The 11958-nt window shown below is 42.6% G+C and overlaps 1 protein-coding gene across 1 annotated transcript; it reads left to right on the top strand.

The window, feature by feature from the left end:
• The first annotated feature begins 3224 nt into the window (after positions 1 to 3224).
• On the top strand, positions 3225 to 3617 carry LOC122748145 (zinc finger protein 24-like). Its single transcript, XM_043993840.1, has one exon. It carries the CDS (start codon positions 3225 to 3227, stop codon positions 3615 to 3617), a length of 393 nt encoding a protein of 130 aa, XP_043849775.1.
• The last annotated feature ends 8341 nt before the right edge of the window (positions 3618 to 11958 follow it).

The raw sequence follows: 11958 nt of genomic DNA, 5'->3' as shown, positions 1-11958 counted from the left end.
TCCAGGATCTTTGTCAAGAAAACCCCAAATGAGGTCATGAAGAGTTGGCCATGAATGAAAACAACATAAATTCTCCCATTATTAGATTGTGAACTCCTTGAGGGTCTTTTGCCTCCTTTTGTACCCCTAATGCTTAGCACAGTGCCTGACACATGGTAGAAGCTTAAATGTTTTATTGGTTGAAGTATATTCGTGGAGAATAGACCTGTGTTAAATAGGGTTGACTGTTTTTTAGTGGGGGAATTTCCAGTTGTACCTTGATTTCCCCTAACTGCTAGTGTACCAGTTCCCTAAAATTATGCTGCCCTTATCTGTGCACATTGCTTCCTCCAATAGAATGTAACTTCCTTGAAGGCAGGAGGTTTCATTCTGTCTCAATATCCCCCTAGTGCCAGTAACTGCTTAATCTATTCATATCGAATGAATTAATCATCTGGGGGCCGGTATCGCTTGAAAACAATGGGGTTTGTGGATAAGTTTCAAGGGGCTCTGTTAGTGGGGAGTGTTTTTTTTTTCAATTTTAAAATATTTTATTACGAATTTTTTTTTGTTTATAGAGTGTGTCCTTTTCCCTTTGTAAACGTTGCCATGTTAATTTCAGCTGCAGCAGGGACACACTGCCATTCATTATTAATCTGAAAAGAAACCAGGACTTTGGGGACTGACAGAGAGAGGATATTCATTGTTTTGTTATTAGTGACATAGATGTGAAGGAATTACAGTAACTTGTAATCACTCCTGAAGACCTGTGAATGGCTGTGTACTTTTTCACAGCAGTTTGAACTTATAATAGATCCAAAGCCAAATAAAACAAGCATGAGGAAGTTATTTGGAAATGAGAAAAAGTGATGGGAGAAGGGAAAGCATGCAGGGACAAGAGGAGGAGGCTAGCATGGCAAGGATTTTCAAGGGAAGCCAGAGTTCCCTTTATATGGGCATATGTCTTTTCTCTTTTCATAAATTTTAAGCTTATTAAAAAAATTTTTGTTTGTAGCATAGTTGGTTTCTCTTGGCTTGGAAGGGGGTTAATAGGTTTAATCAGACTGGGTTTGGGAGAGGGTGGGTCTATAACACAAAAAAGGATCATAAAAATAGCATTTACATAGAGCTATGATGGTATGAAAATCCTCTGTACATAGATAGCTGTTTACTTGTCTCCCTGTCTCTCCCCGCCCCCCTCCTTAAACTCCTTGAGGGCAAAGACTGCACTTTGCCTTCCTTTGTATGCCCATCACTGGGCCTGGCATATAGTAAGTGCTTAATAATTTTTTTTTCTTTTTCTTTTTTTTTTTTTTTTTGGTGAGGCAGTTGGGGTTAAGTGACTTGCTCAGGGTCACACAGCTAGTTAGTGTTAAGTGTCTGAGGCCAAATTTGAACTCGGGTCCTCCTGACTTCGGGCCGATGCTCTATCTACTGTGCCTGTATCTAGCTGTCCTGTAAATGCTTTTTTTAGATTACATGTGTTATCTCTATTAACCCTCACAACTATTCTTATGTGAGGTAGGCGCTATTGTCCCCATTTGCCAGAAAAGGCCACTGAGACTAAAGAGGTTAGTGACTTACTTGACCAGGATCACATCTCTGGTGAGTAAGTATCTGAGGTGAGATTTGAACTCAGGTCTTCTGATACCGTGTTAAGAACCTCTGTACTAGGGGTCAGGTCAGCAAGTGGGTACAGCAGTGAGACTTATGGGACGTTGTCTACCCAGAAGGGACGGCTTCCTCAGAGCAATGCTTACCTTTAGTAATATACCTCCCATGGGAAGAGGGTCACAACTTTAACTTAGATGTGTGCCTAGAGACGAGATAAGTCAGGCTGTGTTCTAGAGTGGCTGTGATAATCCTGTTTGGAGAAGTCCCTTGAAAAAAGACGACTACCTGGGGCAGCTAGGTGGTGCAGTGGATAAAGCGCCAGCCCTGGATTCAAGAGGACCTGAGTTCAAATCTGGCCTCAGACACTTGACACTTACTAGCTGTGTGACCCTGGCCAAGTCACTTAACCCTCATTGCCCCACCAAAAAAGAAAGAAAGAAAGAAAAAGACTACTACCTGCATTTAGGGACATGGGGGAGGGAGGGATAATTCTAGAATTTCATGGAGTTGTTGTCACTTGTAATTGCTGGGGCCACCTCTCCCTGATGTGGGGAAGATGGGGCACAGAAAGACAGTGGGGGGGGGCGAAATTGAAGCAGAGGGGTGCTCTTCATTCTGGCTGGGCTCACCGAGGCTGTCTCATGCTCCTGTGCCACCATGGGTTGGATGTGTCTTTCTTTCCCAATGAAAGGTTCAGACCTTGACATCACTGCCTTCCTCTCTGAGGTTCACTTGTCATCCTCTTGAGCTCTGGGTCTGGAAGCTGTTCCAGACCATGAATGTATTGTGCTGGAAGGGTGAGACTTTTTTTTTTTTTTTTTTGGTGAGGCAGTTGGGGTTAAGTGACTTGCCCAGGGTCACACAGCTAGTAAGTGTCAAGTGTCTGGGGTCGGATTTGAACTCAGGTCCTCCTGAATCCATGACCAGTGCTTTATCCACTGCGCTACCAAGCTGCCCTGCACTTTCTATATATTGAGAGGAAGGAAGGGAATAAACATTAACCTCCTACCAGTCAGGCACTGTGCTAAAACACTTGACAAATCTCATCTGATCCTCACAATAATCCTGAGAAGTAGGTGCTACTATTAGCCCCATTTCACAATCGAAACCGAGGCAAACAGTGACTTGCCCAGGATCACACAGCTCACAAGTGTCTGAGGCTAGATGGGAATTTGGGTCTTCCTAACTATCAGCTGTGCCATATATTATCTCCCATCATAGCCCAAACAACAACTCCCCTGGCTCTCTATATACCTGTTTAAGCTCAGTGGCAGCTCATTATCAGAGAAAGCCTAAGAGGAGGCCTGGGGATCCCTTTCTTGTATGGATTGGTCTAGATGGTGGCCAGGGTCCCTTCCAACTCTGAATTGCTATGATTCTGGAAATAGAATTTCTTAGTTTTAAGGAACTTTATTTCCTTTATTAAGTAAAGTAAAAGGACACTAGAGTTTCCTGGAGTTTTAATAAGGAGATTTTATTTTTCCAAATTAGGGAGATTAAAGGGAGTGAAGGGTGGGCTCAACTTAAGGAGAAATGGGAGGTCTGTCTGCTCCGTGTATTCTGCTAAAACCCTGTTTTGTCTCTTTGGCTCCCAATAGGCTTCTGGGAGTTTCGCTTTCCTTGGTTCTTGAATGGAGGGAAAAGGATGTTCCTCAGGGATTGGGGCAGAAAACCGGGATGGGCAACTGAAGTTACTTCCCCGTGTGGTGATGCCTGAGACGAAGGCTTCCCCACTGGAAGAAGCCGTGCCCCTGATGGTGGGCAGAGAGGAGGATTCCACACAGGACCGGGACACTACCAATAATCCTGAGGTCCTTCAGCAGTACGAGGCCCAGCAGAGGTTCAGACGCTTCCGTTACAAGGATGCTACTGGGCCCCGGCAGCTGCTCCAACATCTCCGAGAGCTCTCCCGAAGGTGGCTGGACCCAGAGGTCCACACAAAGGAGCAGATAATGGAATTGCTAGTGCAGGAACAGTTCCGGGCCATTTCGCCTGAGGCACTCCAACCTCCAACCCAGAGGTAGAAGATAGACTGCGAATCACTGGTTAAACTGTCTCTCTTGGAAAGTAACCCCATGTTAAGATGCCTACTGATGCCAGAGAGCATGTGCTATGGAATTAATCTGCTACTTGATGACTGTCTTAGACAGTTGAAGATTTTTTAATATGCTGAAGGCACCTTTGCTTGGATTTCAGATACCATATTAAAGTTTAGTTTTCAGTAAGAGTTGTATTGTTTGTCTGGGTAGGTGCCAAGGCACCTTACTGCTTGGCGAAGGTGGAAATAATATTTGGGGCAGAGGAAAGGGTGCAGGCTAAAGATTAGGACTCTACTGCTACTTTGTAAATTGGGAGAGATAGGAAAAGTCTTGACACTTTTCTTAATTTTACCATGGCAGTGAGTCAATAAACATTTTTTTTTTTGAGAGGCAATGAGGGTTAAGTGACTTGCCCAGGGGTTACACAGCTAGAATGTCAAGTGTCTGAGGCCAGATTTGAACTCAGGTCCTCCTGAATCCAGGGCTGGTGCTTTATCCACTCACTACTTCACCTAGCTGCCCCTAATAAACATTTATTAAACACCTACCATGTGCCAAGTACTGGGCTAAGCACTGGGGATGCAAAAAAGAAGCAAAAGACAGTCCCTGTCCTCAAAGAGTTTACAATCTAATGGGAGAAAGAACATGCAAATGTAAAGCAAACTATATACCCAATAAAGAGGAGATAATTGAGAAAGAAAGCATTAGAATTAAGAGGGCTTGGGGAAGGCTGCCTGTGGAAGGTGGAATTTAAGGAAGACAGGGAGGTGAGTGGATGGAGCAGAGGAGGGAGAGAGAGCATTCCAGGCATGGCGGCCAGAGAATATGCCCAGAGTTCAGAGACAAAGGAGGGTCTTTCTTGTGGAACAGCCAGGAGGCCATTGTCACTAGATCAAAGAACACATATCTATTGTTAAGACCTTTGGAAAAGTAGGAAGGGGCAGGATGACAAATGGCTTGAATGTCAAACAGCATTTTGTATTTGATCCTGAAGGTGACTGGAAGACAAGATGTATTAAAGTAAATCAAGAAAAAACAAATTTACATAGTATTTTTTATATGTTATCTCTCTTGGTCCTCAAGATAAACCTGGGAGGTAGGTGTTATTATTCCCGTTATACAGTTGAGAAAACCGAGGCAGGTTAAATTCTCTGAGAAATTTTTATGCAACCCTGGGTATATAGGTATATAAAATAGGTTACTGTTGGCCAAATTTTTTGTAATCCCCATATTCGGTTACACAAATCCCATATGGGGTCTTGACCCACAATTTAAGAAGTTATAATGTAGATGATAGAACAACAGGCCTGAAGCCAGGAAGACTCATCTTCCTTAGTTCAAATCCAGCCTCAGACGCTTCCTAGCTGTGTGACCCTGGGCAAGTTACTTCACCCTGTTTGCCTCAGTTTCCTCATCTGTAAAGTGAGCTGGAAAAGGAAATGGCAAACGGCTCCAGCATCTTTGCCAAGAAAACCCCAAAGTGGGTTATGAAGAGGTGGCCATGACTGAATTGAACAACATTCAGGCTACAGAACCAATCAATACTTTATCTCATGAGGTAGGTCTCACACATTTTGGTTTCTGGGTCCCTTTTAAATTCTTTGAAATTTTTGAGGATCTCCTCTTTCCTAGAACTTTTGTCTCTGTGGGTTCTATCGATCCATATTTGCTGTTTTAAAAATTAAGACACCTTAGTATTATCATGAAAATAGTTTTGGCCTCATAGATCCCCTGAAAGGGTTCTTGGTCCATAGACCACACTTTGAGAACTGCTCTATGAGCAAAGCAGAATCACAGCACAAGGGAAACATGAGATGTGCAAATCTAGAGATGTCTCCACCCCAAATGTTCTGCGGTAGAGCCTTCTGAGCTCATATTGGACTGATGAACCACAGTTGGACAGACTGTACCTTGAGTCCAACATCGTGATGCCATTGCTCTTCTTCTAGTACGAACAGCCATTTATGGCTTCACCTTGCTTCCTTGACCCTAGCAGGAGCCAGGATAAACTCCCTTGGGGTCAAGTAACCAGCCTGAATCTTTTGCAGATCTCCTCCTAATTTTTTAGAGAACATAGCTTTAAAAAAGAAATTTAAATGAAAATTTTTATATATTATCTTCAATTACATGTAATAACAATTTTTATCATTAGGTTTTTTTTAGATTTTCACTTCCAAATTCTCCCTCCTTAAGCAACTTGATATAGGTTATACATATGCAGTTATGCAAAACACTTCCATGTTGGCCATGTGGCAAAAGAAAACATCAAAAAAACCCCAAGAAAAATAAAGAAAGTAAAAAATAGCATGCTTCAATCTGCATTCAGACTCTCAGTTCTTTCTCTGGAGATGAAAAGCCTTTTTCATCATGAATCCTTTAGATTTGTCTTGGATTACTGCATTGATGAGAATAGCTAAGTCATTCACAGTTCTCACCCAACAGTGTTGTCACTGTGTACAATGTTCTGGTTCTGCTCACTTCACTTTGCATCAGTTCATGTAAGTCTTAACAGGTTTTTCTGAAATCATTAGCATTGGAAGGGGCCTTACAGAAGTCAACCATTCTAAGCCCCTCATTTTCTACAGACAAGCAGCTAGGAAGACTTCAGTTCCAATCCTGCCTCAGATACTTAATTGTTGTGAGACCCTGGGTTAAAATGATTAAGCTTTCAGCCTAGGTTTCCTTATCCATAAAATGGGGATAAGAACAACACTGAGATAACTAGAGTGCTTTGTGGTCTTTAAACCTAGGCTATGTTACTCTGGTAGTTAAGAGGGAGAAGCAAGGATCAGACTCCAAGTCTGATTTCAAAGGCCATGCATTTGCCACAGTGCTTCCTAATCCCGACTTTCCAAGGGTTTTCTGTCTGGCTCGATGGCCCAAAGCACTTCCACTTTTCTCTGGGAGCCAAGTTGCCCCAAGTAAGGGGGCTTTTTGAAAATCTAATCAGCTCTTGGGATATTTCTATCGGGTGGCCACAGGTAGGTAACCTGCCCTTTCATCTGGATTCAGGAGGACCTGAGTTCAAATCCAGCCTCAGACACTTGACACTTACTAGCTGTGTGGCCCTGGGCAAGTCACTTAACACTTATTGCCCTGCCCAAAAAAGAAAAAAAATCTGGCCTCTGACACTTTGATGCAGACCCTGGGAAAGTCAGTTAAGCCCTATTAACACCTAATTCCCTATTAACACCTCATCATTCTTCAGTAGGCTGACACTTTTTAACATTGTCCTTGAATTCTGCAAGTAAATGAGGTTTTGATCCTGATGCTCTCTCCATGCATTCAAGGACAAACACTTATTAAGCACCTCCTGTATGCACTGATTGGTACTTAGTGAGGGAGAGGGGAAGGGAGTACAAAGTTTAAATAAAAAGAGTTCAGACCCTCCTGGAATTTACAGAGACAGTTTAGTGTCTAGAGATGGACTTCTTGTTGGGGCCTGAGTTCAGATCCTGCCTTAGACCCTTTTCTATCCATGTGACTGTGGGCAAGTCACATATCTTCTGAAAGCCTCTTTCCTAGTCTGTGTGTTGTGATGACAAAATATGAAAAGAGATGTGCTTTGCCAACCTTAAAGTGCTGTATAAACGGGGCAGCTAGGTGGCGCAGTGGATAAAGCACCAGCCCTGGATTCAGGAGGACCTGAGTTCAGATCCGGCCTCAGACACTTGATACTTACTAGCTGTGTGACCCTGGGCAAGTCACTTAACCCCCCATTGCCCCGCAAAAAAAAAAAAAAAAGTGCTGTATAAATACTATCTATTATCACAGCCTACCAGGCCGACACCAAAAAGGTGTTGCATAGGGTTCAGGACCTGGGTTCATCATCCTCCTGAAATCAGTTGTGTGATCTTGGAAAAGTCACTCTCTGAGACTTAATCTCCTCATCTAGAAGATGAAGATAGCACCTGCAGTACCTGTTTAGGGGATTGTGATGAAGCTCAGATGGGATAATGTTCGTAAAGCACTTTACCGCAAAGTCATTCTCTAAAAGTCACTTAATAGGACACATGGATGCCTCAGAATATGGTTCGGGATGTGGACTGGCTTAGGGAAGTCGCTGCTGAGAGAATTTTCTTCACTGATGATAATCTGCATCTTCTGTGCGATTTAGTCTGAGAGTTGCCTAGAGTTCCTCCCAGCTAGTAAGTATCTCAGGCTAGATTTGAACTCTGGTCTTCCTAACTCTAGGACCAGCATTCATTCTACTCTGCCACTGAGTTACAAAAATCTCTTAACTGTATCTCCACTCAGGGGCATCTAGGTGGTTCAGTGGAGAGGGCACTGGCCCTGGAGTTGAGGACCTGAATTCAAATCTGATCTCAGACACTAATTAGCTGTGTGACCCTGGGCAAGTCACTTAACATCAAAACCTCTGGGGCCATCTCCAGTCATCCTGATGTATATCTTGCTACAGGACCCAGATGGCTCTGGAGGAAAGAGTGAGGCTGGTGACTTTGCACAGCCTCCCCCTCCCCCCAATCCAATTCAGAGCAAGTCATGACATCATCTTCCAATGTCATGTTCCTCTTTGAGAACAACGGACAAACAACAATAATTTCCACTCAACACTGCTAGGACCTCATCACCTCTTGCCTTGATTGTTGCAATAAACTTTTTTTTTTTAAAGTGAGGCAATTGGGGTTAAATGACTTGCCCAGGGTCACACAGCTAGTAAGTGTTAAGTGTCTGAGGCTGGATTTGAACTCAGGTCCTCCTGACTCCAGGGCCGTTGCTCTATCCACTGCGCCACCTAGCTGCCCTGCAATAAACTTAAAACAAAAATTTTTTTCAGGGCATTGAGGGTTAAGTGACTTGCCCAGGGTCACACAGCTAGTAGTGTCAAGTGTCTGAGGCTGGATTTGAACTCAGGTCCTCCTGAATCCAGGGCTGGTGCTTTATCCACTGCACCACCTAGCTACCCCCCCCCCCCGCAATAAACTTTTAAAATTAAACTTTAAAAAAAAATTTTTTTGGGGTGAGGCAATTGGGGTTAAGTGACTTGCTCAGGGTCACACAGTCACACAGCTAGTAAGTGTCAACGGATTTGAACTACAGGTCCTCCTGACTCCAGGGCTGGTGCTCTGTCCACTGAGCCACCTAGCTGCACCTTGAATTAAACCTTTTTTTTTCCCAATTATCAAGCATTTATTTTCCCCCCATTCCCTTTCTTTGAAACAAAAAAGAAAGAAAAAAGCCCTTGAAACAAATAAACATAGTTTAGTAAAAACAAACTGTCCTGTTGGTAGTGTCTAAAAATGTCTATTTCATTCTACATTAGTCCGTCATCCCTCTGTCATGAGGTGGGTAGGATTCTTATTTAATTTAATTTAATTTTTTTAGTGAGGCAATTGGGGTTAAGTGACTTGCCCAGGGTCACACAGCTAGTAAGTGTTAAGTGTCTGAGGCTGGATTTGAACTCAGGTCCTCCTGACTCCAGGGCCAGTGCTCTATCCACTGCGCCACCTAGCTGCCCCACAATAGACTCTTAATTAGGCTTTTAATTGGACTCTCTGAATCCAGTCTCTCTTCTTTCCAATCCATCCTTCACATAGCCATCAAAGTACATTCCCAAAGTTTAGGTCTTATTGTCACTCTCCTGTTCTTAAAGCTTCCATGGCTCCCTATTGCTTTTTTTTTTTTTTTTGATAAAATCATACTCTTCTATTTGGCTATTTGGCTCCAACTTTTTTCTGGTTGATTGTACATTACATATCCCAGCCAAACATCCTGTCTCCTACCCCCATGCCTTTTGTTTCCCCTTTCTGGAATGCTCGACTCCTGGACCACCTAGAAGAAGCCTTTCCTCCTTCCCCTAGCTGTTAGTGCTCCACCCCTCAAAATTAGTTTGAATTTACTTATTTATGTAGGTGTTTATCCCTCCAGTAGTAACGTCCTCTAGGGCAAAGCTTCTTTGCATTTTTGTCTTTTTATACCCAGTTCCTGACACACAGTAAGTGCTTAATAAATGCGTGTACAATAGATTTGAATTGAAGGAGCAGGGGGAGTATTCCAAGGGTTTTTCCCTACTTACAGGAGGCAGCTTAGCTTTCCAGGAAGCTAGAGAAATAGCAGGTTTTTCCTGGAATCCTTGGGGCCTGGGGCATGACTGACCTATTTCTAGAGAAAAATTTTACCAGGACTGGTCATAATAATAATGATAATAATAATAATAGCTGGAGGCAGCTAGGTGGCACAGTGGATAGAGCACTGGCCCTGGATTCAGGAGGACCTGAGTTCAAATTTGACCTCACACACTTCACACTTACTAGCTGTGTGACCCTGGGCAAGTCACTTAACCCCAATTGCCTCACCAAAAAAAAAAAAGTAAAAAAGTAAAAAAAAAAAATAATAATAATAGCTAACATATATAAAGTACTTACTATGTGCCGGGCATTGTGTTAAGCACTTTATAATTGTTATCTCATTTGATCTTTACAACCACCTTGCAGGGTAGCTGCTATTTGTGATTCCTCTTTTACAGTTGAAGAAACTGAGGTAGGCAGGGAGATTAAGTGACTGATCCAGGGTCACATACCTTTTAAGTGGTCTGAGGGCACATCTGACCTGTCTTCTTGACTCCAGGCCCAGCGCTCTGCACTATGGCGCCACCTAGTGGCCATGTGGCTAAGACTGGAAAAGTCAGCTGCAGTGTAATGGAGAGTGCTGAATTTTTAGCTCTAAGATCTGATTTCAAACACTAGTTCTGCCACTAATTAGCTGTGTGACCAATGGCAAGTCCCTTTCCCTTAATTTCCTCATCTATAAAATATGATGGTTGGACTAGATGAGCTTTAAGGTCCCTTCTAGCTCTAAATATTATGATTCCTCCCGTTCCACAATTGGGGTGGTGGGGAGTGAAGAGGGAGGAGGCACTCCAGTTCAGGGCAATACTAGACAGGAAAAGGCAGAAACAGCTTCCCCCTAAGCCAGAGATATACTGGACCCAACTCAAACAGTCTCCAAAGAGCTGATTGTTAAATTTTCAGAGGGAACACTTATTGCTGTTGTTGTCCTACTATTCATGACCCCATTTGGGGTTTTCTTGACAAAGATACTGGAGTGTTTGCCATTTCTTTCTTCAGCTCATTTGACATATGAGGAAACTGAGGCAAACAGGGTGAAGTGACTTTCCCAGGGTCACACAGCTAGTAAGGGTCTGAGGTCAGATTTGAACTTAGGTCTTCCTGACTCCAAGCCCAGTGCTCTATCCACTATGGTGCCACTTAGTTGTCCACCTCACTAATTGACAAATTCTACAAATCAAAGTTTGATTTATTGTTCTGTTGATTGTCTAGACTTTAAAAAGCAATAGAGTAAATGTTAATAATACAGATTAAATTGAAAAGTGGGTTCTTCCTGCCCCCCACCCTTACCCCCTCCAAACAGGTTGCAAGTTTCAGGTGGGTTACTTGACTCCACATGAGTTCATCCTAGGTTCCTGTTGGTGTCAAGGAAGCTGGGTGAGGCAATGAATCAAGCAGTTCTCAAAGTGTAGTCTATGAATATGCTTAACACTCTTGCACATGTATTAACCTAGATCAGATTGGTTGCTATCTTGGGGAGGGAAGACAGAAGGCAGGGAGGGAGAAAAATCTGGAACTCAAAATCTTATAAAAAATGTATGTTGAAAACTATTTTTACATGTAATTGGAAAAAATAGCATTTTTTAAAAAAGAAAAATATACAAAAACTGTGGTCCGCAGACCACCAACCCTTTCAGGGGATCCTGGGGGCCAAAATTATGTTCATAATAACACTGAAATGTTTTCATTTCTAATAAGGCAAGCATCAATAGATCCAACCCATGTAAACAAGATTTCTTTATAGTGGTGGTCCTTAATAATTCAGAAGAATTGAAAAGGGACTAGAAACCAAAAAAGTTTGAGAATTGTTGGGATAGAGGATTGACTTTGTAGTTTGAGAGAACTTGTATGGAAAGATGCAAAGTGAAGTGAGAGGAATTAGAAGAACAACTCAAAACATTGTAAACATTGAACAACATTGTAAAAATGAACAATTTAGGGGCAGCTAGGTGATGCTGTGGATAGAGCACCAGCCCTGGATTCAGGAGGACCAAAATTCAAATCTGGCCTCAGATATTTAACACTTACTAGCAGTGTGACCCTGGGCAAGTCACTTAACCCCAATTGCCTCACCAAAAAAAATTTGATTAACACAATTATCAATCTTGATTCCAAAAGATGCATGATGAAAAATGGCACCCACTTCCTGACACAGAAGTGATGGACTAATATGCAGAATGAGACATACATTTTTGGATATTAGTTTTGCTTGCTTATATATATTTACTACAAGATTT

This window comes from Dromiciops gliroides, chromosome 3, assembly GCF_019393635.1.
Source record: "Dromiciops gliroides isolate mDroGli1 chromosome 3, mDroGli1.pri, whole genome shotgun sequence".
NCBI classification, from domain to species: Eukaryota; Metazoa; Chordata; class Mammalia; order Microbiotheria; family Microbiotheriidae; genus Dromiciops; species Dromiciops gliroides.
This window is presented reverse-complemented; position numbering and strand designations above follow the sequence as displayed.

Excerpts from the sequence above, each read along its gene's own strand:
- LOC122748145 (XM_043993840.1), top strand. The coding sequence starts at position 3,225 with ATGGAGGGAAAAGGATGTTCCTCAGGGATTGGGGCAGAAAACCGGGAT.